At 44.2% G+C, this 26365-nt stretch overlaps 1 protein-coding gene across 1 annotated transcript in view; it reads left to right on the forward strand.

Moving 5' to 3' along the window:
* PTPN5 (protein tyrosine phosphatase non-receptor type 5) overlaps positions 1–26365 on the forward strand; it is a 118069-nt gene that overhangs the window by 80374 nt on the left and 11330 nt on the right. The window contains exons 4-9 of the mRNA XM_036763589.1: positions 322–503; positions 1280–1393; positions 2740–2823; positions 3860–4098; positions 5149–5338; positions 9872–9956. Of these exons, the coding sequence (XP_036619484.1) occupies positions 322–503; positions 1280–1393; positions 2740–2823; positions 3860–4098; positions 5149–5338; positions 9872–9956 (894 nt within the window). The remainder of the gene's footprint in view (positions 1–321; positions 504–1279; positions 1394–2739; positions 2824–3859; positions 4099–5148; positions 5339–9871; positions 9957–26365) is intronic.

Genomic DNA, 26365 nt, shown 5'->3' on the forward strand with positions numbered 1-26365 from the left:
GTTTCCTTAAGAAATGAAAAAGAATAAAGCTGAATAAACATGACTACATTAACTCGATGAAAAACCTCCTGCCATTTTAACTCTGTTCCTGGAGAAATAAAAGAAAAAGAATTTGTCCACCCACACTCAGATCTTTCTGACGAAGGTAGGTGAATATTGCTTTGCTAATCGAGTGTGACGGCTGGATGTGAAGCCACACTGACGGATACAGGATTGAAAGGAATCAACAGCTTTTAAAAAAGGGGGAGGGGGGAGTAGCTGCTACTGGGTCCCAGCAGACCTGGGAGTCATTAAGCCTGACTGTGTTCCTGGCTTCTGCAGGTCTCCCCCAACCCGTAGCAATGGAGGCTGTCGATGAGAGTGAGGGGCACCCAGACCAGCAGGGGGAAACCGCATCACCCCCACAGTCCTCGGAGAGAGAAACACAGCCTGCCCAGTGTCCCTGGGGCCAACCTCTGACTGGGGGTGGCAGCATGTGCTTGTTCGCCGTCTCCCAATTTTTGGTAAGGTCGTGGGATACGCCAGGCTGTGGTGGGAGGAAGGGGGGAGGGGAGAAAGGAAGCTGAGGGACATCCCCATCCCCACCCCCCACCTCCACCCAGGGCTCATCCGAGGTGAGCCTTGGGGGAACCCAGAGACTCTGCTATCTCACCTGTAAAGATTTCAAACCAGTGGAATCCCTAAGGCTGTGATAAGAAGGAGCCAGGAGACCTAAGCTCCAACATCTACTTCCAGGCATCCTGGACCACTCCTGATCATATGCAGGGTCCTTTCTGGAGGAGCCTCATATCAATGGGATCTCCTCTGTAAGCTCTTCTTTGTGAGGGCAGCTTTGTGGTTTCTTTTCTGTAGAGAGCTCTTGTGTGGTTCTCTCTGGAGAGCCATTCCCTAAATGGGATTCCCCCTGTAGGCCTTTCTTCTTTGGGGGAACCTTATCTTGGCAGCTATCTCTAGGGGAATCTTCTCTTCAAGGTTATGAGACCTTTCCCATACAGCTGGGCTCTTGCTTTCACTTTGGTGAATCATATCTGTGCTGCTTCTGCAAATGAGGTGATTCCAGATCTCACCTTCGGGCTTTTCCTTGGTGTAGGCTGAGGGAGGGAAGAAGTTCGGGAATGTGTTCTTTAGAGTAACAGCCTAAATAAACACAGAGGGGTAGAAGTACAAAGGCCTCTGAGGGATGAGCCAAGGGAGTGCCTGATGGCCCCCACTCCCGACTCTGCCTTGTGGGCTCAGGGCTGGGAACTAACCTTGACCCCCTCTCCCTTTTCTTGTCCAGCTTGCCTTAGGAGTGCTCTGGCTCAGTGGGTATAGCTCTGTCGCTCTGCAGGGGGTCATGGATCTGGCCTCCTCCTTGCTCACACCATTGGGACATCTATTCATCGTTCCAGAGGTAAGTGGGCTCTGAAGGGACCAGGTGGGTTGGGAGGACAAGTAGGACTCTAATCCCATTCCCCCTCTACTCCCACCCCTTCCCCGTTCCAAGGCTTCATTAATTCCAGCACTCAATATTAGGCTTCTGAAATCTCTCATTTTAACCTCTCTCCCTGTTTGAGAATCCTCCAGGGAACAAGGGATTGGCTTTCCCAATCATCCAAAACTTTCTCTCCCCTGAGCTGTCCTATCTCTGGCAGCCCAAGCCTTGAAATATATATATATCCAAGAGTCATAGGGCACCCTCCTGGCCCATCTCCTCAAGGACTCTGAGATCTCAGCTTCCCTACCCTGGACATAGACAATCCCCCTGCTTTCTCTAGTTCAGCTAAAACCAGGTTGGGATTTTCAAAAGCAAGTTTACTAAAAACAAAAACCTTATAAAAAGTAAAACCCAATACAAAACAGATTTGACGTAGTATGGATCGTAGATCTCTCACCCTAAGGAAACTCCAGTCTGACCACTGATAGGCAAAGCTAACACAGTTTACAGTCCCCCCCACCCTGCATCTCAGCCTTCTCCCTGAAACTTTACCCATGAGTAAAGCCACTTTTTAGTTTTTTTGTCCTTGATGAGCATCTGAGCCCAGCCTCTTCATGTGGCTATGTCCCTGATGACAAGTGGCATCAGTTCCCTCCCAGTGCTAGAAACAGACAGGCTTCTCTTCCTGTCTAAAGGAACTTCTCTTGTGTACAACTGTCCACTCAGCTCCTGTCCACTGTCTGAGGGCAGCCATTGGTTCTTAGATCATTAGCAGAACAAAATGAATTGTAGGCTTCTGCCCAATGACTATTACACTTTTCCTGGATCTGTTTTCCTCACCCATCCACTTCCCTGGGCTTTTTTTAATGATTTGATCCTCAGGTGTGTACCTCCCTCCAAATCACTCCCATGCTCACTTGTGGGCTCTCTCTCTCTCTCTTTCTCTCTCTCTCTCTCTCTCTCTCTCTCTCTCTCTCACACACACACACACACACACACACACACACACACACACTGACCTTCCAGAATCCTGTGGTATAATATTTATAATCTCAAAAATACTTTTAACACATGGTTCCCAGTAATGACAAGCCTTGGTAGCACACACCCATCATCTAGAGGTGGTTCAGTCCCATTTGGATGGCTGACAGAAGGCACCACTCATATCTACAGGCCTCCGATGTCTCGCTTGATAACGTGAGCCAAGTTTCTCTGGTACCTAAGGCCTCAGTTCTTCTCCACACTCCCTTCACCACCCCCCTCCCCCCACCCCTGTTAATCCTATCCCTGTTGACCTGATCACTTTATCTGGTATTACCTAGGGCTGCCTAAAGATGGGAAGCATGGAAAATTCTGGATTTCTGGCGGCCTTCCTGGCTTTTGGCCTAGTCCTTGCTGTGGTCTTGGTAAGCTGCCTCCTGACCTTCCCTTCGATCTGGGACCCTTGTGCCCTTCTCCTCTCATCTGTCTGCCTTGTCACTCTGACCCCACCTCTGGCCAAACTCTGTTCCGTACTCCAGCTCCTCCAGCTTCTGGACCCCATAGGCTGTGATATCTTATCTGGCCCAGTCCTTCTCTGTCTGTATGTTTGGTTGGGGTGGAGAACGCTGGAGCATGGTTGAGTCTGGGATAGGGTCTGCATTCCCATGGGGCTGGAAAAGGTAGAAAGGGGAATATAGGGACCTTCCCAAATGACACATTAGCATCTGTGACAGGATAGGTGATGCAGCAGATAGGGTGCTGGACTTGGAGTCAGAATGACCTGAGCTCAAACACTAGCTGTGTTACCCTGGGCAAGTCACTTAACCTCTCTCTCTCAGCTTCAGTTTTCTGATCTGAAAAATTGGGGTAATTATAGCACCTACTTCACAGGGGTGTTGTGAAGCTCAAATAAAAGAGTGTATATAAAGTGCTTTGCAAACCTTAAAGCTCCGTATAAATGCTAGTTATCATTATTATTATTATAATTCATAACTCTAGACCGTGGTTCCAGGCATAGATACAAGCCAACAGTTATTTATCTCCAGCCTGCTGACTTCTTTCTGAGGGAAGGGGAAATGGGAGGAAATAGGCTTTAGAGGTAGGCGTCAGGCAGGAAACAAGATGAGGGGACTAGCCTAGAAAAGGGAAAAGTTCAGGACTGCAGGGGAGAGACGACAAGGGATTGGAAAGTACAGGGGGTGGGAGGTGTGAAGCAGCAGAAATGGCAGACACAGAGTCTCCTCTGGGCATAGGCTATTGTAGACCATTTACTACCTAACGTGGCTACAATTAGAATATTCCTGTATGGGGCAGGATCATGGGACTGGCCAGGTTAGACACATGAACTCCAGAGGTAGCCAGCATAGGCACATGCTCTGGCCCCTATGTGTTAATTAATGGCATTATGTTGTTAATGGCCCTCCAGTGGTCTGTGACTATGTGTCATCCTCTGTCCCCCAGGTTTGGCATCTCCTGGGAACGTCTCCGGAGCTTCCCTCAAAGCAAACTGAGGACAGGCGGCAGTCTGTGAGCCGCCAGCCATCTTTCACCTATTCCGAGTGGATGGAGGAAAAAACTGAGGATGACTTCTTGGATCTGGACCCTGTCCCTGAGACACCAGTGTTCGACTGCTCAATGGACATCAAACCAGAGGCTGACCCCACCTCCTTGACAGTCAAATCCGTGGGCCTACAAGAGAGGTGGAGGAGGGGCCCCTGGGGCTCAGAGGCTCAAAGTATCCAAAAGCTTTCCCATTCCCTGCTAAAGCCCAGGGATAGCTATCTCTGGTAGCCTATGTCCCAGGACAAAGCCATGGGGAAGATGTGTCTGTGTTTCAAAGAATGGCCAGTATAGACCATCTCACCATGGGGTATGATCCAGTAGACATAATTCAGTGATAGAGAGACAGCAGTGGGAAAAAATTCAAAACTGGGAATGAAGAGTTCTGGGTTCTGATCCTAGGTCTTCCTCTAACTCCCTGCTACCTGGAGAAAGACCATTTCCCTTTATATTCCTCGGTTTCCTCATCTGTAAAACAGCAAGATTGGATGAGCTGACCTTCAGTAGCCCTTCCTGCTAGGTCTTCTTGGATTCTAGACATAGTCACTCTGGGGCACTCAGGCTGTAGAAGACACCATCCATACTACCACCAACCCTTCCCAGAGGTTTCCAGGAATGAAGCTACTTCCTAATGTGGCTCTGAAGGGCTACTTTCCCTCTCTGTGCCTGGTAGTCAGTTCTGCAGTCACCAAAGTGAAAGCAGGCTAGGAGTCAGCCCAGGTGGGGAAAGAAAGAAGAATGGAATGCAAGGGTCATGCCATCTAGGGCCAGAGGGTTAGACCTTGCTCTTCTTCTATGGGGCCCTCTAACCTCAGATACAAGGCCTCCTTCCAGGCTGACTAAGGACCCAGACCTAAACCTTAGGGACTGATATCAGGTGAGAATCTGGGCTCTTCAACAGAATAGGACCACAACTTTCTAAAAAGAAGTGTTACATTGTCTTACTATGTCCCCATGAGAAATGGGGGTCCCCAACCCTGAGCCTGAACCATAGGCCCTCATCTTCTGTTTCTGAGCTCGTCCCTGAGTCTCCATCCTTGGTCTTCACCCTCCATCCCTGGACTGGGTCCTGTTCTTTCAGCCTTGGCCCCATCCTTCATCTCTGAGCCCTCACCCCTCGGCCTGAGGCCCCCATCCTCCAGCCCTGGACCATTGTCATCCATGTCTGACACCAGGACCTTGCTTTCTAGGAGGGGCTCAAATGTGTCCCTGACGCTGGACATGTGCACTCCGGGGTGCTCTGAGGAGGGCTTTGGCTACATCATGTCCCCACGTGAGGAGTCAGCCCGTGAGTACCTGCTCAGTGCCTCCCGGGTCCTCCGAGCCGAGGAGCTGCATGAGAAGGCATTAGACCCATTCCTACTGCAAGCGGAGTTCTTTGTGAGTATCAGACCTCAAATCATCCTCTGTCCATGCTGTGAACAATGTCTGTTTCACTCATTCATTCAGGAAATGCTTCCTAAGCAGATATAGCAGACATGTGCATGGGAGTCCAGTGCTCTCCACAAAAACAGCAGGGGATCTGAATCAGAGAGGCAGTGCAGTATGGTGGAAGGGGCATTGGATTTCAACTCAGAGACCCTAAAATAAAAGCTTGCCTTTCAATTGCTGCCTTGTGACCTTGGATAAGTCACTTAAAAATCTGGGTCTCAGGGGCATCTAGGTGACGAAGTGAATAGAGCACAGACCCTGGAGTCAGGAGGACCTGAGTTCAGATCCAGCCTCAGACACTTGACTCTAACTAGTTGTGTGACCTTGGGCAAGTCACTTAACCCCAGTTGCCTTGCCTTCCCCCTCCAAAAGAAAAAAAAATCTAGGTCTCCCATTTCCTCGGCTGTAAATAAGAAGGTTAGACTAAATGACCTCTGAGGTTCCTTCTTCCTCTTGATCTGTGCTCCTGTGACTCCTAAAGCCTCACCTCAGATGACATGCCCCTGGCAGGTCTAAATCCTCACCTACACAGAGAGACTCTCACAGAAATTATACACTGAGTCTCCATTGAGCCCTTAAGAGGAGAAAACACTGGCTCACCCTCCCGACTTCACTTTGCATTTCAGTAGCACCACCAGGCTCCTAGTGACAAAGGTTTAAAATCTGGGAGTCATCCTCAGTTCCTCAGTCTCCCCCTAGGCCCAGCCACAGCCCCTGCTGTCCATATTCAGTCATGAAGGCCCGTTGATTTCATCTTTGCAATGTGACTCAGTCCTAAACCCTCCTTTTCCATCCTTAGCCCTATCACATCGCACTTGGACCATTGCAGCAGCCTCACTGTACGATACTCCCTCATTGACCCACTTTAAAGGCCATTGCCAGATTAACTTTCCTAAAGAACAGCCTTGCTCAAAAACTTTCCATGGCTCCCTACTGTCTACAGGAAACAGTCCAAATTCCTAAGCCTGGCAATCAAAGCTTTCCACAGTCTTTCTCTAAACTATTTTTTTAGCTTACGTACTCAGTACACCACTTACAAAGATATGCCTCAGCTTTCCTGCCTGTGTCTCCATTCACATCATTCCTTTCTCCATTCATCTACTTTCTGATTTTTTCCTCTTTTGTACAAACATTTAACAGAGAGGCACGATAGGAAAGACCAGTGGAGCCAGGAAGGACCATGAACCAAGTGTCAGTTTTCTCATCTCTAAAACAGGGTTAAAAATAACCATAGTACCTCCCTCCTGGGGTTGTTCTGACAGCCAAAGGAGCTGATTACGTGCCATGTAAGGAGCACTGGAAATCTTAAAACATTATATAAATGTTAGCCATTGTTATTACACTATCAGCAATTTTTATATAAAATAGTCTGTGTTTAAAATATTTTATATTTACGTGTTACATTTTATATTGGAACAGGCAGTGTGGTTTAGGAGATAGAGCATTGGATTTGAAGTCAAGAAGACCCAAGTTCAAATCCTTTCTCACACACTACCTGTGTGACCTTCTTGTGACCTCTCTTTGCCTCAGTTTTCTCAAATGTAAAAGAGAGATAATAATCCCTACCTCACTGATCGTCGAGGGATTCAAATAAAATAGTTTGCATAAAACACTTTGCTAACCTTAAAGTGCTAGGCAAATGCGAACTATCATGATTACAATGATGTTCTCATAATTCTAATCCATTTTTTTTTATTATTTTGGAGGGGAGAAGGCAGGGCAACTGGCATTAAGTGACTTGCCCAAGGTCACACAGCTAGTGTATCAAGTGTCTGAGGCTGGATTTCAACTCAGGTCCTCCTGACTCACAGCTAGTGTGTCAAGTGTCTGAGGCTGGATTTCAACTCAGGTCCTCCTGACTCCAGGGCTGGTGCTCTACTCACTGCACCACCTAGCTGCCCCTATTCTAATCCATTCTTCAAAGTCCAACTCAAATCCCAACTCCTGCATGAAACCTTTCTCAGCTAATCCAGCTGCCATGGACCTCTCATTCCTCTGAGCTCCTGGACATATATTGTCTATAAAAACTCATTTGACAATAACTCTTTAAAACTACCCTTGTATGGTGCGGTGATGAGTCTCATCACCACCTTGGCAGCACACCAGTTAGATGTCTTCCTAAAACATGGATACCAGAACATGTACCCTATTACAAAGATGGCCTCACCAGAACAGAAGACATCAGGACCAACTGCCTCCCCAATTTTGAAAACTACGCCTCTTTTAATGGAAATTAAGATCACATTGGTTTCTTTGGCTGCTACGTCTCATTGTGGACTCATCCTGGGCTTGTGGTCCAATACAGCTTCCAGATCATTTTCACACATAGTGTGGTCTAGACACACCTCCCCAGTCTTGAACTTATATGACTGGTTTTGTTTTGTTTTGCTTTTAAACATAAGTATAGGATTCTTTCATTACCCCTATGCCATTTTATTCATTATCTTAGCCTGTCAAGAACTTTTTGGATCTTGACTCAGTTGTCCAGCAGGTTAGGGTTCCTTCCAGGGTGGTGGAATCTCCAGATATGTCTTTTATGCTGTAATCCAAGTTATTGATAAAAAGTGTTCAATGTAACAGGACCAAAGACACATTCCTAAGGTTCTTCCCTAGAGATGTTCCTCCCATTGCCCATGACTTTGGGAATTTGGCCATTTGACCTATTCTGAAACCAACTAGCTTTACTACCTATATCTGTCTGTCTGGTCCACAAAGACAGCCTGAGAGATTGATAGTCAGATACCTTGCTGAAATACGGGGATGCGACACCTACAGCTAGGGGCAGCTACATGGTGCAGTGGACAGAGCCCCTGATCTGGAATCAGGAAGACTTGACTTCAAACCTGGCCTCAGACTGTGTGACCTTGGGCAAGTCACTTAACCTTTCTTTGCTTCAGCTTCCTCATCTACAAAATAAAGATTAATAATAGCATCTACTTCCCAAAAAGGGGATGATAAGAGCATCTACTGTCCCAAATGAGATAATAATTATAAAGTATTTGGCACAGTGCCTGGCACATAGTAGGTGCTATATAAATGTTAGCTGTTGTTATTATTAATGTTATCATCCTTATTATAATAGCACACCTCTGACCTGATAGGTCTGATAACCCTAAAAAGAAAAGGAAACAAGATGAGTCTAACATGGAGTGTTCTTAAAGAACCCTTGGCTGGCCCTTAGGGATCATTGCTTCCCTTTCTAAATGCTCACAATCCTCCTCTTTAATAATATATTCAAAATTTATGCCAGGAATCCGATTCACACTCCCCTCCAAGCACACAGTGCCTGGCATATAACACAGAATAGTAATAACTAGTATTCATATTTCATCTTTCCATTTGCAAAGTACTTTACAAACATTGTCCCTCATTTGATCCTCACAACAACCCTGGGAGGTAGGTACTGTGATTATTCCCATTTTACCGGTGAGGAAACTGAGGCCAGCAGAAGTGAAGTGCCCAGAATCCTATAACTAGTCATTGTCTGAGGTCAGACTCACTCTCAGGTCTTCCTGACTCCAGGCCCAGCACTCTATCCACTGCGCCACCTCACTAACTATGTCTTAGTGAGAAAAGATAGAATCCCTGCCTTTAAGAAACATGTGGGGGCAGCTAGGTGGCACAGTGAATAGAGCACCAGCCGTGGAGTCAGGAGGACCTGTGTTCAAATGCAGCCTCAGACCCTTGACACACTTACTAGCCTGTGATCTTGGGCAAGTTACTTAACCCCAAATTGTCCTGCCTTCCCCCATCCAAAAAAAAAAAGAGAGAGACATATGGTCTCATGTGAGAACCCTGAAACAAAAGCACAATTGATTTTTATGATTTATGATCAGAGACTAAGCTGTGAAGCACTGACCAGCAGGAGCTCCCCCCCACCCCCACCCCGCCCTAGCCAGTGAGCAGGATGAAAAGAGGGAGGCCAACCTAAGCCCCAGACCAGTAACAGGGACAGGCAGTGGGTGTCTCACGGGAACATGACCAGAGACACAAGTTGACCAATGAAGCTAAAATGTAGTAGGAACTCACAGCACATAGCTTTTTCCCTGTAGGCTAAAACGCCTACCTAGTAATGAATTTTAGAGTTGGTATTGCTGCTTCAGGTGTAAAAGAATTCACTTAGACCTTCTCTGTAGCCACTGGGAGCTTTATTGAGGCAAAAGCAGCAAACTGGCCCCGGAAGAAAGACTAGAAATTTACAGAGGGACTGGGGCTTGTTTTTATAAAGACAGGATAAGGGAGACAGGAAAATTTATGACCCAGGATGGGGGAGACAAGGAATTTTGTGGTCCAGGATAAGGGGGAAGTTTTATGGTATTCCAAGATAAGAGGAAGAGACATTAGGACGCTCTCAGGCTCAGGAGGGCCTCACAAGGTACTGAAAAAGCAACCCTTAATATTAACCCTTAGGGCACCCTTGTATCCACATCACCAGTATATTCGTGTACCTACAAACTTTTCATGTGACCCTTCTTCCGGCAGGAAATACCCATGAACTTTGTGGATCCAAAAGAGTATGACATTCCTGGCCTGGTGAGGAAGAATCGCTACAAAACCATCCTCCCCAGTGAGTACTGTTAAACCTGAAAATTTGGTTGAAGGAAACAACAGAGCTAGGTGATGGAAAAATTCATATTACTTATTTATTTATCCATTCATTCCCTTTAAACATAGCAGACAGACATGATCATGGATTGAGCCAGAGTCTGACTGACTTGTACAGAAACATGAACAGGTTTTATATTTTTTTTAGAACAATCACAATTCAGCATGTTACTCAATTTTATGATCCCCATGTATGTTTAACCACAACTCAAGGATTTCCCTTAATGGAATAGGGTTGTAAAGAATGTTGACAAAGGTCAGTTAAAACTACAGCCCAGCATCTCTATGTCTCATTAACATTCCATAACATAGTATATACCTGTAGAATATTAAGCGAGGTCGTCTTTCTTGGGGTTAGGGTCTCATTCTTTAATGGCTAACAGGGGCAGGAAAGTCCTTAGGTCAGTCTGATCTGGCCTTGTTGACAGAGGTAAGCGTATTTCCTGAGCAAACTTTAGAGAACAAAGAAGCCCAGGTCCTGGATCTTCTTCCAGTTACTCATTAATTCAGGCTCTGGGTCTGGTTGAAATTAAAAATGATATAAAATGGTATAAAATATTCCACAGTACCCATATCTGCAAACCTGAAGGCCTGCCTCCATTGGTCACTATGTTTCTCTCTAAACAGAGAAAAGCCTAGGAGTCCCACAACAGTGAGGTGGTACAATGTATCAATCAGTAAACATTTATTAAGCAAGTGCTTAACGTGCTATGTGCTGAGCACTTGGGATACAAAAAGAGGCAAAAGACAGTCCCTGCCCTCGAGGCGTTTACAATCTAACAGGGAGACAACATGCAAGCAAATATATGCAAAACTAACCATATACAGGAAATTATTAAGAGGGAAAGCACTGGAATTGAGAGGGGTTGGGGGATTTCAGAAGGTGGGATTTTAGTTGGGACTTAAAGGAAGCCAGGGAAGTCAGTAGTTGGAATAGAAGAGGAAGAACATTTCAGGCAGGGGGGACAGACAAGAAAATGCCTGGAGTGAGAGATGAAGTGCCTTGTTTGTGGAATAGCCAGGAGGCCAATGTCACTGGATCAAAGACTACTTGGTGAGGAGTAAGGTGTAGGAAGGTTGAAAAGGTAGGAGGGGACTAGATTATGAAGAGCTTTGAATGCCAAAGAGAACATTTTGTATTTGCTCCTAGAGGGAAGAGAGAGCCACTGGAGTTTATTAAGTAGGGAGGTGACATGATTGGACTTGCACTTTAGGAAAATCATTTTATTAGTGGCCATAGAGAGTGGGGAGAAACTTGAGGCAGGCAGACCCACCAGCAAGCTATTGCAGTAGTCCATGCATGAGGTTATGAGGGAATGGACCAGGGGGGTGGCAGTGTCAAAGGAATGGGGTAGGGGGATTTTGAAAGACGTTGAAAAGGTAAACAGCAAGCTTTGGCAGCAGATTGATTGGGGGAGGTGAGAGATAGTCCAGGATGACTCCCAGGCTGGGAGTCTGAGGGACTGGAAGGATGGTGTTGCCCTCTACAGTAGTAGGGAAAGAAGGAAAGTCAGGGGGTATAGGGGAAAAGTTAATGAATTCTGTTTTAGACAAATGAAGCTTGAGATGTCTGCTGGACATCTAGATTGAGATGTCTGAAAGGCAGTTGGAGATGCAAGTGTGGAGGTCAGCAGAGAGATTGGGGGCAGGAAAGGTAGATTTGAGAATCATCGGCATAGAGACGGTAACTATCCTTGGGAGCTGATGAGATCACCAAGTAGAGAAGAGAACCCTGTGAAGGATAGAACCCTGAGGGGCACCTATGGTTAGAGGGTATGATCTGAAGAGGATCCAGCAAAGGGGACAGAAGAGAGGTGGTCAGATAAGGTAGGAGGAGAACCAGGAAAGAAAAGAGTATCAGAGAGAAGAGTGACCAACAGTGTCAAAGGTTACAGAGAGGTCAAGGAGAATGAGCAATGAGAAAAGGCCATTGGATTGGGCAGTTATAAGACCATTAGTAACTGTGGAGAGAGCAGTTTGGGTAGAATGATAAAGTCAGAAGCTAGATTGTAAGGGGTTGAGAAGAGAGAAAGTGAAGACATAGACTGCTGGACTTGGCGTTAGGAAGACCTCAGCTCAAATCCTGCTTTAGATAATTATTATCCGTGCATCTATCCATAGGCAAATCAGTTAACCTCTCTAGGCTCAGTTTCCTCCTCTGTAAAATGAGGAGGTTAGACTTGCTGGAATGCTGAGATTTCTTCCAGATCTAATCTATGGTCATACCAAAGAAAAATTATCCTAGTTGGCTTTGCTATGCTAAGGGCTGGTGAAGGAACAAGAATAGGAGATCTTGGGTTTTCTCCTCCCAATCTTTTCCTCATGTTCATAAGACCCTTCTGGCTAGACAGACAGCAAGGTACACTGGAAAGAATACTGGCTTTGGAGTCAAAGGATGTGGGTTCAAATTGTGCTTCTGATACTTCCTACCCCATGACCTTGGATAAATCCTTTAACTTCCCTGGACCTCAATGGCTTCATCAATAGAATGAAGAGGTTGGATTACATGATCTACATGGGAGTCCCTTCCCACTCTAGATCTATGATCCTGTGATCTTCCTAGGTCCCAAGGTTCCCTACCTTGAGGCCATCATTTCCTGGGAAAAAGAACATCTGGCAGGAACCAAAGACAATGACAGCTGTTGAGGAGTCACATTTGAGACTTAAGACTTACTAATAATGTCTGTGGACCATTACTGAGTCCCCCATAGCCCCAGGGAAACATCCTGAAGGGGTAATTTCCATGATCCCCAGAATGAAAAATAGACATCCTCCATCCCTACCTCCTTCTCCCAGGAAAGAGCCAAAGCTAAACAAAATAAAATCAGAGAATCCCAGAGTTGGAAGTGACCTTAGAAGTCATTTAGTCTGGCCTATGCCTTAGCAATAAACACTGTGACAATATACCCAACAAGTGAAAACAAGTGTTTTCTAGTCCCTGTATTTTCTTTGTGTCCTGAAGGCCCATCTGGTTGCTTGGAAATCTCCAGTGGCAGGGAAGTCACTGTGTCTGAGGCAGCCCATACCACTTTTGGACAGCTGTAATTGTTAAGAATTGTTTGGTTCCTGACATGGAACCAAAATATGCCTCTCAGTGACTGCCACCCACTGGTCTTCTTCTACCCTCGGGGTCAAGCGAAACAAGTTGAACTAGTCATCTGTATGACAGTTCCTCAAATCACTGAAGTCAGGTACCATACTGCTATCATAGCCTTCCAAAGTCTTCCCTTCTCCAGAGTAAACCTCTTCAGTCCCTTCTGTAAATCTTTGGCAGATTTCTACTCCAATCACCATCCTGACCCTCTGGATGTGTACCTGCCTAAATTATGATGCTAAGAACTGAACACACTTCCCAGATGTAGTCTAAGCAAGGCAGGGAATGGTATTCTGAATTCTAAGCATGGCATAGTAATAGAGAGCTAGCCTCAGGATTGGGAAGGCCTGGGTTCAAGTTTCCCCTTGAAGCATACTGGTTTTGTAACCCCAGGTCATTTAAACATTCAGTGTCCCCTGGCAACTAAGTCTAGAAAAGTTGCAGAGCAATTGCAGACCTGTGTTGGTAGAGGGAGCCATCTTACCAACAAAATCACATGTCCAAACCTGAACCAAAAAAACAAAAAAAAAAAAAATCACATTAACCTATTTGGACTGCCTCATCACCCTATTGACTCATACTGAGCTTGAAGTCCCTAAGAACTTCAGTTCTGTTTCTAGCTCATCTTCTGCTTATGGAATTGATTATTTTGGAACCTAAATGTAGGACTTCACATTTATCTCTATGGGATGTGGTATACTGAACCATGGGACGTTGGTTCAAATTCCCCCTCTTCTTCCTACTTCTGTAAACTTGGGCAAGTCACTGAATTTCTCTGGGCTTTAATTTCTTCATCTATGAAATGATAGGATCGGACTAAATGATCTCTAGCACCCTTTCTGCCTCCAAATTATATGTATAATGCTGTGAAATTTCATGCTATTATGTCTGACCCTTCTTTCTAATCTCCTTCTAGCCTGTAGAGATCTTTCAGGATTCCAGGTTGGTCATCCAACCTTTTAGTTAGCCATCCAACCTTTGTGTCATCTACAAATGTGATGAGGGTGCCATCTTTTATTTCATGTCCAATGGATAAAAATGTTGAAGAGATCTTTTATTTCATGCCCAATGGATAAAAATGTTGAAGAGAACAGGGCCAAAGAAATGTGTTTAATGCCTCCCATAGAGACATTCTTAGAGCTGAACATCACTCCATCAACCCCAGTTCTTTGGGTCTGCTCTTTAGTTACTTCTGAAATCACCATACTGTAATATAAGCCAATCAGTCAAGCAAAAAGCATTTATTAAGTACCAACTGTTTACCAAGCACTGGGAGTACAAAGACAAAAACAAAGCAATCCCTGCCCTCTGGGAACTTACATGCTATTGGGGACAAATGATAATGCGCAAAAATAAGTAAATAAATATTGTATTTTGTATATAGCAGTGGTGAGGTGGGATAGTGAACAAGATTCTTCAATCCATTTTGGCTGTCCCCCACCCCCTGCTATTGACTTATGGCTCTGGTGGGTTTCCCAATATAAACAATTTTTTGGCTCTAGGAAGTTCTATCAAGACCCATACTCTCTCCCATGTTTTGTTTTGTTTTGTTTTGCTTTTAAACCTCTGAGCCCCGAGTCAGAGGTAGTGCTCCATTAAAACTGCTTCCCATGCCCCGCCCCCATTGCCCCTCCCAACTAAATTACCTATAAATACACCCAGACTAACAAAAACCTGTGGCTAATTCTATTTGTAAAGGCAAAATAAAAGTTTAAATCACATAAAGGAAAAAGACTCTTCCCCAAAACCCAGAGGGAATGGCTTCAAATTTCCTCGTGGACATCTTAGGGGAGAAAGGAGATAAAGAATTACCACTTTAGGGTCTATAGTCCTTGAGTTTCAGTCACAAAGTTTTGGTCTGACCCTCCTTATGCTTGGCCCAAATAGCCTCACTCTTCACCCTCTCCAACACTGTACCTCTTCCATGTGTCTGGTAAAGAACTGAGTTCCCCTTTGAGTCTGCCTTCTGTTCAGACTCACTTGAATCAGCCTCAGTGGGCCTCTTTGGTCTCCACTGCCTCTGGTATAGGCTTAGCTGTGTTCCTTAGCTGAAGTACTACTGTGTTCTTTGGGAAGGAGCAGAGACCTTAGGCGTGGCAGAAACGTCCCCAGGTCTGCTCCCTGGAGAGGCCTCCCACGAAGGATTTAGAAGAATAGGATCATCCTACAAGCTAATGCCCTTTAAGCTCTACCCTCTCCTTTTCTTTCTGGTACCAGGCTGGGTCTCCTCAGTGTAAAATCTCACTAACTTGTGGTAACTATCCAGTATATTTCCCAGCCTTTATCTCTGAAAGCCATAACCAGGCAGCGATCATATGCCCACAAATCACCAAATACCTCTGAGGTTCAGGATTCTCCTGGTTTCTTTTAAACTGCCTCCTGTGGGTCCATGAAAATGAGTAGGTAGGGAAACGGTAACTAGGCAAAAGGTAACCATTCTCCGGAGCTAGTTCATTATTTCTACTGAACACTGTATTGCCAATGCAACATGAGCAGCTGCTATAAATATGTATATATATTTTAAGGATCGAATCACAAGGTATAATAAGCACTCTTCACTCAAAACTAAACCAGTATAACATTTATTCTGTACACTAGGACAAGACAAAACATCACTATGGAAATACAGAAAAGCAAAGCTCAACAGGGTTCCAAAAATATTTACACTCATTACCAACCCAGGGAGCACTACCATCTAGGTTCACAGCCTGGAGGCTCCTTGATAACAGCTACTTAGGTCTTAAGCTAAGTGTCCTTCCCATGGGCAAGGCCCCCCTCCTAGAGTTCCTGGCCCTAGTAGTTCCGCCCCTACTGAGTCCTCCCTGCCCATCGATCTTCCAGGATGTGCATATGTGTGTGTGCATATGTATGTATGTATGTGTATGTACACATACATATGTATCCATTTATTTATTTATACGTGTGTATATATGCGTATATGTGTGTGTGTGTGTGTGTGTGTGTGTGTATACACACACACACATATATATATATATATATAGTTGACCTAAAAGTTTGGTTAAAGGAGGCAAACAAACTAGGTGATATGTAAATTCACACTGTTTATTCCCTTAAAGCTAGCAGCATACATACATGTACGGAGCCAGATGAAATCTGACTGTCTAAACAAAAGAATGAGAAGGCTTAAATACATTTTAGAACCATTCCAATTCAGGGTGGTTACATCACTCAAATTCATCATTTCCACATATGTTTAATCATAGTATGAGAAAGGAATTTCTTAATTGGATAGGTTTTAGATACAATAAGATAAGAGAGTTGACAAAGTGTCAATTGAAATTACAATCCAGGACATCTGCATTTTCTTTACCATTAACATACCATAACATAGTATATGTCTATAAAATATTAAGATAAGAAAAAGTGCCATTGTTGAAGATAGTGTCTCGGGTTAAGGGTCTCATCCTTAATGGCCATAGAGAGAGGAAAGAATGCTCTTAAGTCAGCCCCATCTGGGCATGTTGACATAAGAAGTATTCTCTGAGTTTGCTCAGAGAACAGAGGCTGTTAAGTCCAGTCTCTTCTTCTGGTTAGTTAATTCAAGCTCTGGCTCTTATTGAGGTTATTAAATTGATATTAAATTATTATCAATATATGTATGTGTATGTATGTATATAGTATTGGCTTAACGCAGAAAGGCATGAAAGCCCATGTGGGTAGCTGGCTCTATGTGACTGCACTCAGGATGTATGAACTGTGAACTATGAACTGGGCCAGAGTTCAAAGGAACAAAACATCCATGATTGGTGAGATGAAAAAACTCTGTACCTCTAAACCTGGGAATACGGCCCCTGTTCCAAGGAGGAAAAAGGGACATATGGTCACATAGGCCTATTAGTGGATAGGGAAGATCGTCATATTCCATTAACCCTACAAACACCCATCTCCTTTCCTGGCCTTTTATATGCATATGACTCCTTAAAGCCTCATACCCTTTAGTAGGTGCATCTTAGTGGATACTGAACTAGTCTTAGAGACCAGAAGATCTGGATTCAAGTTCTGCCCTGATACATACTGGTCGTGTGACCCTGAGCAAATCATTTCCCCTTTCTGAACGTTCCAGGCAGCTCTTAAGGCCGTAAGTAGGAAAGAAGGTACTGACCTACATTATTAGAGAGGCTTCCTCATCCAGAGGTCCCCTCCATCAGTGAAATCACACATGTAGTTTCTATCCCCTCCAAGATGAAAGCAGATCTACACAGATCTGAAAAATTCTTAACCTTTCCAAGGTGTAAAAAAAAAATGCAATCTGAGTGGGACACACTTTAATGTACACTAGGCAGTTTTGTAGGGGGAAGTACTAGCAACTGTAAGAAAAGGTCTAAAAGATTGCAGTCCAGCTGAGCTTTGAGGAAAGCTAGGGATTCCAAGAGAGGGAGTTGAGGAGGGAGGGCATTCCAGGCAAGAGGAACTGCTAGCGCAAAGGCATGGTGATAGGAAAAGGAGCAAAAGGTACTGTATGCGGCACATTGAGCAGAACCATAGAGCTGGATTGAGGAGGGGAATACTGTGTAAGAAGACTGGAAAAGTATGAAGCAGCCATGAAGTAACCACTCAAGGAGTTTATATTTGATCACTATAAAGCTACTGAAGTTTATTGAGTAGGGGAGGTAATATAACCAGACTGGTGGCTATGTGAAGTTACAGGTTGGAGTGGGAAGAGGATTTAGGCAGAGAGATCAAAAGGAGTCTATTGCAATAGTCCAGGTAAGAGGTGATGAGTATTGTGCCAGTGGAGTAACTGTGTGAGTAGAGAAAATAGGACATAGGGGAGAGATAAAGGAGATAGAAATGATAAGATATGGCAAGAGATGGTATATGTAGGTTGAAAGTGAGTATGAAAGTGAGAAGTCAGCATTGAACTAAGATTGGTTCACCCTGAGTGGCTGGAAGGATTACAGTGCCGTTGACAATAACAGGGAAATTCATAGAGAAGAAGGATAATAATAAGGAAGAAGAGTGGTGGGTTTGGGAGGAAAGATAATGAGTTCTGTTTTGGAGACGGCGAGTTTGAAATGCCTATAGGACATCCAGTTTAAAATATCCAATAGGTAGTTGTTGATGTGGGACTAGAGCTCAGGAGAGAGACTAGGGATGGATATATAGATCGAGGAGTCATCTACAGAGATGATAATTCAGCCTGTTGCAGTTTAGGGGTGCTTGGAACCCCAAAATTCAAGGGCAAAAGATGAGGGTCCTGCCTCAAAAGAATTCGACTCAAGCCTTCTTTTAGTCAGAGACAAGGTTTATTGGTTCGCCAACAGAAGTGAGCGGGACTTTTAAGAACTGGCTCTATTGTGACACTTTTGACACTATCGACAAGCAAGCCAGTCTCTTAAGGAATCTGAGCAATTTGGTAGATGAGACTGAGCCTTTTTGTAGTGTGGCCAATAGCTTGGGGTGACTGGGAGGTAACAGACCTGGAGGTAACAGAGAAGGGGTCTAGATGGGGTTAAGGAGTAGCCGTCTAGGGTGGGGCCTGGTGCAGACAATGTGGGCCACAATGAAAGGGCAGTTGAAAGGATTATTAACTGAGAAGGGCCAGGTGCCCCAGGTGAATGCCAGGAACTTGGGTCACATGGGAAAGTCCAGGGCCTTTTAGAGGTCCATCATCAGCACTCCATCAAACCCATGTTAATGAGGTTCCCAAGTAAGAGAATATGAAGAGAAAAGAGAAGATGGGCCAGGATAGAACCTTAGGGTACACACCCACATTTAGTGGCAATGATGTGAATGAAGGTTCAACAAAGGAGACTGAGAAAGACTGGTCTGACAGCTAAGAGAAGAACCAGGAGGGAGTGGGGTCATGAAAACCAAGAGAGGACAAGGTATTGAAAAGGGGAGTATAAGGAATACTGTCAAATGCTGCATAGTAATAATGAAGGAAGAGGATTGAGAAGAGGTAGTTATATTTGGTGGTTAAGATATCAGTGATACTTTCAGAAGGGCTGAAGCTAGAGTGTAGGGGGGTAAGAAGAGAGTAAGGTGGGGCAGCTAGGAGGCACATTGGATTGAGCACCAGCCCTCGAGTCAGAAGGAGATGAGTTCAAATCTAGCCCCAGATACTTATTTAGATGTATAACCCTGGCCCAACTGCCTCTTAAAAAAAAAGACATAGAGGCACCAAGTAAAGTAGTTGCTGTGATATAGGACCAAAGTTAACATGGTTGGAATCTGAGGGACTCTGCCTGTCCTCTCCAAAGAAAGATAAATTTTGATGGCCAAAAACTGCCTAGCTAACTTGGGGTTTACAGGCTAGATTTCTTTCCCAAAGACCAAACCTTAAACCCATTTCCCTCTGGAGCTCATTGATTGGACAATAATAGATCCCTGCCCAAGCATCACTTAATGACTGTTTTGGGCCCTCTCAGCTCAGAGTGAATGTAAATAGTAACTGTTTCCTTTTGGCCAGCAACCCCGAGGGTCTTCCCTACCAGTTTGATTTTTTTCTTTTTTGATTAAAGGTGCCATCCCTTGAGTCACTTCTTAAAGAGGCCTATTCACTGAATAGGTGTTACCTCAGTCAAAGTGAGAACCTGAAAAGACTTTAGGGGTCTCCCATTGCATCCTGGGCCATCTCCAGTCGTCCTGATGAATATCTGGCCTCTAGACTCAGGTGGCTCTGGAGGAGAAAGTGAGGCTGGTGACTTTGCATAGTCCTCACTCAAATCACAGTCAACTGCAAGTCATGCCCCCATCTCCCTGATGCCATGGTCCTCTTCAAGAACAAAGAACAAACACAATAGCTAGCGTGGCTGGACCCTAAGGGAGGGGTTTTTAAAAATGGAAAAGAGGGTAAGTTAAAGGGTACTGTGGGAGTCTTGAGAACAGAAGGTTTGGAATGGCTGTAGTGGAGAGTGAAATATCCAAATCCCACTCCTAGATACCATCTTTTTTTCAGTTGTTAACTTCCCATCTCTGCATTTTTCTTCTAAATCCCATACCTTCAATTAGCAGTAATGATAAAAGTGTCACCTGTAAATTCAAGGCCCATAGGGCTACTTTCTCTTCCTTCAGGGAGAACACCCTGTGTTCCATGCATACATAACAATTTCTTGCCCGGGACTTAATCATTCCTAAAATCTTTTCCAGGTTCTTTCTGGAGATGTTATTGATTCCTTCATGGATTACCGGAAGTAGGCATTGGTCATCAGATTTAACTTCTTTCAGGAGGTATTTTATCGCATCATTTATACATGCCCCAGGAAGAAAGCAGGCCTCCTGATAAATGAGACTAATGAGGCATTTCACCAATCCTTTCAACTTTTCATCAACCTGTGCCCAATGTGTATACAGAGCACTGGCTTGGCACACAAAGTCATTGTCATCTGGTCAGGTCCCCATCATATTCTCCTGGGTGCATACTGAAATGCACATCCCAGTCTTCTGTGATGGGCTGTGGCTTAAGGCCTACTCTCTGCCCCAGTACTCTGCTGCCAGGGCCCCTGAGCGATGCATTTTTATAGCAGGCTTTCCCATCTTCTATGGGAAGCAGCTACTTGTTCGGATGTGTTTTATGATTTAATTGAAAGATTCCTGTCACTGACCCACTGCAGCTAGTAGTTGCTATTAGCTGTTGTCTGCACAGAGGTCTTCTTTAGAATCCAACTTCTCCTTAGATCCATAGATCATCTCAGATCATCTCTGATCAGACACCAGACACTCTTGACTTGCATATTCTGTTCTTTGTTCCACTATTTTCTGCCAACAGGCCTTCTGCTTCAGGGTTACCTTGAGTAAGTTCTATGAAGGCAGCATTCTCCATTTGGAATCAGAGAGAACACACCATGTGCCAGGTCCCCACCCTCATCCCTAGAGGTGGTTGCAGGAGGGGTTTGAATTTGTCTAATGTGAATCTACATGTCACTAGTCACCCTCAGTTTGCAGAGGAAGGAGGCTTGGGGGGGGGGGTTTGGAGGGGAGGGTTGTTCCTCATCATTTCTACCAATATGTAAGATGTCATGACTTATTTTTAACTTTTAAAATATCAACTTGTGGTTGCTATGGTTACGAGTGTCTCTAGGTGGTTTCATTTAAACAGAGCCCCAATTAAGGTTAGGATGAATTAATCAGAGGATCTCAGAACTGGAAGGGGTCTCAAAGGTCATCTGTGACAACCCCCACTGAGCATTAATCCCTACAGCAACATCCCTGAATACTTGTCACTCAGACTCACCCTGAAGACCTCCAATAACAGGCTGCCCACTGCTTCCCAGGGCTGCCCATGCTACTTCGGGGCAGCTCTAATTGTGAGAAAATTTTTCCTTACATTGAGCCAAAATTAATCTTTTGGGAGTTTCTCTTGCTCCTAGTTCTGCTGTCTAGGACCAAGCATGCCCCCACTTCCCCATGACAGTACTTCAAATAGTTGAAGAGATATCATGCCCTTCTCTTTTCTTATTCAAGCTAAACATCCCCTATCCCTTCAGCCAGTCTCCTTGGGCTTGGTCTACCAACCTCTCCTCATCCCAGTCACCCTCTTGTAGCTTGTTAATGTCCTTCCTAAAATATGGCATTCAGGACTGAACACAGTAACCCAGACATGATCGAACCAGGCCAGAGTACAGTATGACCATCCGTTCCCTTACTCTGGATACTGCCTTTCAATACAGCCTAAGATCCAGTACCCTGTTTTGCATTCTGTCACACCAAATTAATGAGCATTTATTATGCACCTACTGTGTGCCCTAAGGCACTGTGACAAGCTCCCAGGATACAAAGAAAGGGGGGAATAGCAATCCCTGCTCTTGGGAAGCTCACTGTCTAATGGGAGAGATGACATGCAAACAACTATGTATAAACCAGGCATAGACTACATAAACTGGAAAAAATCAACCAAAGGAAAGCATTAGCATAAAGGGGAATCAGGAAAGGCTTCTTGTAGAAGGTGGGAATCAAACTGGGACATGAGAGATGCCAGGGAAACCTGGAGACAATATTGATTCATATTGGGCCTACAGTACAAGACAAACCTCAGATCTTTTTCAGTCGCCTAGCTGTACATTTTCCATCTTGAACATATCCGGTTTTTTAAAACCTGCATGTGGGACTTTGCATTTATACAAGTCAGTCTGTACATAGCTTCTTTGCACATAGTACACGTTCTCTCTATCTTAGACTGTGAGCATCTCAAAGGCAAGGACTTTCTTTTGCCTTCCTTTTAGCCCATTGGCCTAGCAGGATTGGGGAACCTTCAGGCCTCTAGGCAACATGTGGCCTTCTAGGTCCTTAGGTGCTGCCTTTTGACTGAGTCCAAGTTTTACGGAACAAATCCTTGTATTAAGGGTGTTTGTTCTGGGAAGTTTGGATTTAACCAGAGGGCTGCACTTGAGGACCTAGAGGGCCACATGTGTCCTCGAGGTCAGCAGGTTCCCCATCCATTTCGGATCTTGACTTATCCAATGAACACTTTAGCACTTCCTCCCATCTTCATACCATCTACATATTTAACCCAACATACTTCATCCAAGTCACTGATAAAAATGTTGAAGAGCACAGGGCTAAGCCAGAGACATAACTTCAGAGTGACATTGATCCACTAATGATATCTCTTTGCATCTGTCCGTTCAACCAGTTCCATACCCGCTCATCATCCGGCCTACATCTCTTTGTCTTATCCATACGAATAACATGAGACATGCTTTGCTTTGGGCAGAGAGAAAGAACCCTAGCAGATCTCTGAATATTTGAATTCACCTATTACTACTGTATTAAGACACTGGGCTTTTTCATCCATTTCCTTCTTTTGACTAGACAGCTCTACCATAACATTGTTATTTTGTGATCTGGTTTTGAAACTTTTCATCCATTTCCTTCTTATGACTGGGCGGTTCCACCATAAGGTTGCTATTTCTTCTTCCATTGAACCTTTACCCAAATGTTCTTTACCATGATTCCCTCCTTACAGGCACTCCACCCCTAAGCAAGAGTTCATCATTCTTGTGTCTTAACTCATAATAACTCATTATAAATCATGTTTTCAGAAATCCTTTCCTTAACTAACTGCTTGTTTCCCAGATCTGCTTTTCTTTTCTGAGAAAGGCCACTACCCTCAATCAAAGCTCTTTGTTTTTTTCTCCTGTTCCATCACTGAGGCCACAAGGGAAGTTGTGAGATACCCCTCTTTCCCTTGGGGCATATTGCAGTGGAAAATATGGGCCTAGAACCAGACCTATGACTGGGTCGCGGCTGCTGAGGCTTTATCACAGAGTACCAAATGTTGTGCCGACAACATGTACAATCCTCCATGAAGGAAGAAACAATACAGTTTAGCAAATTAATTAGCAAGAATAATTAGTTATAAAGGACACTACCAGATGACAGACTGGGGTGAGTTTCTTCCCCTTCTTGTCCTGACCGCACAGTAGCCTCCTTGGTAGTGGTTTTGTGCCTGGTGTCCCCCATCACTTTAACTGAGGGTATGCTTCATTCTGTTTGCCTTGGGCACCATCTGTGGTACTTACTTCACATGTGATGATCCCTATTTATAGCTCTGTCTATAACCCAGGTAAGTCACAGCAGCCATAGGTCCCAGACCCATTGTGAATTAGGAGGATAGCAGCAAAATTGTGCTCTCCACTGACTTTTCCATGTGGCCCATACTTTGTCCTGCCTCCTCTCTGAGCTTCTGACCCCTGTGTATCCTACAGAGACTAGTCACATACCACATGATGGCTTGGCAGGGAATTGATGGTCAGGGTAGGAAAGGCCAGGGTTGAGACACACCATCTTTATTCAAAGCATACTGCAACTGGAGACACGTATGCATGTATATGTACGTGTGTGCATGTAGATGGAAAGAACACACCATCTTTATTCAAAGCATGCTGCAACTGGAGACACGTATGCATGTATATGTATGTGTGTGCATGTAGATGGAAAGAAACTTCTGTCAGAGCAAGCACTATTGTGACAGAAAGCTCTCTATGCCAAAATTAGTTTCCTGTTCCAGTGAACAGACCATAAAAACAATGTTTAACTGTTCCGATTACAGTGAGTAACCTGGGAATGAACATGCTGTCACTAGCCCATCCCCAGCTCTGATTCCTCTTTGTAATAGAAAGATCCAACTATGGGATTTGTGTGTTTCCAGTGGGATCAGAGCCAAAGAGAACAGAGGATGTTTAGTCTGAAGAGGAAGAAAAGACTTGGGGAGAAAACAAGCACTGCCTTCAAGGGTTTGAAGGGAATGTGGATGTGGAAGAGGGATAAAACTTGTTCTGATTGACTTGGAGCAGTGGATAGGAGCTGCAAAAAGTCAAATCTGGGCTCGATGTTTTCAGTTTAAAAAAATGGAATGGGGCTGCTAGGTGGCTCAGTGGATAGCATATGCGGCCTGGAGTCAGGATGACTCATCTTCCTGAGTTCAAAATCTGGCCTCAGACACTTACTAGCTGTGTGACCCAAGGCAAGTCATTTAATCCTGTTTGCCTCAGTTTCCTCATCTGTAAAATGAGCTGAAAGAGGAAATGGCAAACCACTCCAGTATCTCTGCCAAGAAAATCCCAAACTGGGTCATGGAAAGTCAGACACAACTGAAATGACTGAACAATAACAAATATATAGGTGTGCATATATTTATAAATAATATGTGGGTATATGTATACATATATATAGCATGTATAAACATTGTGCGCCTATCATATGTAGGTACTGTGTGTTTATACTATGTGTATACACAGTATTACCAGAGTTTGTATGGATAAGGGATGGGAAGGAAAGGAAATAAGCATTTATTAACCTATTATGTGCCAGACCCTGTTTTAATCACTTTATAAATATCCCTTTACTTGATCCTCCCCACAACCCTGTGAGGCAGGCGCTATTATTATCCCCATTTTACAGTTGAGGAAACTGAGTCATATAAAGGTTAAGTGATGTGCCCAGAGTCACACAGCTAATAAGTGTCTGAGGATTTGAATACAAGTCTTTTTGATTCCAGGCCCAGCCTTCTACCCACTATGTCTGTCTGTCTGTCTATCCACATGAGTGTATATATGTATATGGATAGTGTGTATATACCATGTGAGTAGTAAATATATATACGTATATAATATGGGTGAAACTGTGTTGTTATGTGCTATATAGTGTTTGATATATTGTGCATGTGGATACATTTGTATATGTTTTGTGTGTTTATATAATGTGGGTGTGTACAATCTGTGTAAACACTCCATTTAAAAATTAGTGTTTAAATGTATATCTTTAATTTCCCCATATCCCTCTTTTCATCTCCCCATTTTATATTTGGGGAAATTGAGGCAGATAGAGGCTAAATGACATGCCAAGGAGCATACAGTTAGTACAGTCTGAGGCTGAATTTCAACTCAGGTGTTCTAGAATGAGAGCTTCTATCCCCTCTGCCCTTCATAATATACTTGTGTATGTGTGTGTGTGTGTGTGTGTGTGTGTGTGTGTACACACACATATAGTGAGTCGTGTGTATATGTATGAATGCACTTGTACATTTTTGTGTCTGCATAATTCCTTTGAGTATAATCTGTATATACATTCCACATGTGTGCACAAGGGTAGGAAAAATATTGTCTAAATGTAGATATTTCATAAGTTGATACATTTAGAGCAAAAAGGAATTCAGAGGTCATCTGATCTACTACCTCCCCTTATTTTACAGTTGAGGAAACTAAGACCCATGGTAGTTAAGTGACTTGCCTAAAGTCACATAAAGTAGCAAGCATCAGGGTTTGGATTTGAACCCAGCTCCTCTAACCACTGTGTCATTAGAGTACCTTCCTGGAAAAAAATGAAAAGCCCTGGATTTGGAGTCAGAGGGACTGGGTTTGAATTCTGCCTTTGTTACTTACTGGCTGTGTGGCCTTGTGTAATCCTGCCAGACCTTGGTTTCCTCATCTGTAAAAGGAGGAGCCTGACCTGTGTGTTCTCTAAGACCTCTTCTAGCAATATATCCAATGTTCTTATGATCCCAGAAATTCACCCATTTATTCTACCCAGGGGTTTATCCTGGCCATGGAAATTAGGGCCACTAACTACAGCATTTGGATTAGGGTTATTTCTGTGAGTTCTCAGGGTTTTAAAATAAGACATGGACTTTATCACTTTTTCCTACCCATTGCAGTCCTTATATTCGGTGGCAAAGGCCTCTCCAAACGAGCACACACCAAAGGAGAAAACAGACACAAGATCTTTGTCTCTAGATGAGATTGATTAAAGGAAGTTCTTGAGGTCCCCCAAGTCGGCATCCAAATCGGGGTGATAGTGGAGCAGCTCTGTAAAAC

Source organism: Trichosurus vulpecula, chromosome 6, assembly GCF_011100635.1.
Source record: "Trichosurus vulpecula isolate mTriVul1 chromosome 6, mTriVul1.pri, whole genome shotgun sequence".
NCBI classification, from domain to species: Eukaryota; Metazoa; Chordata; class Mammalia; order Diprotodontia; family Phalangeridae; genus Trichosurus; species Trichosurus vulpecula.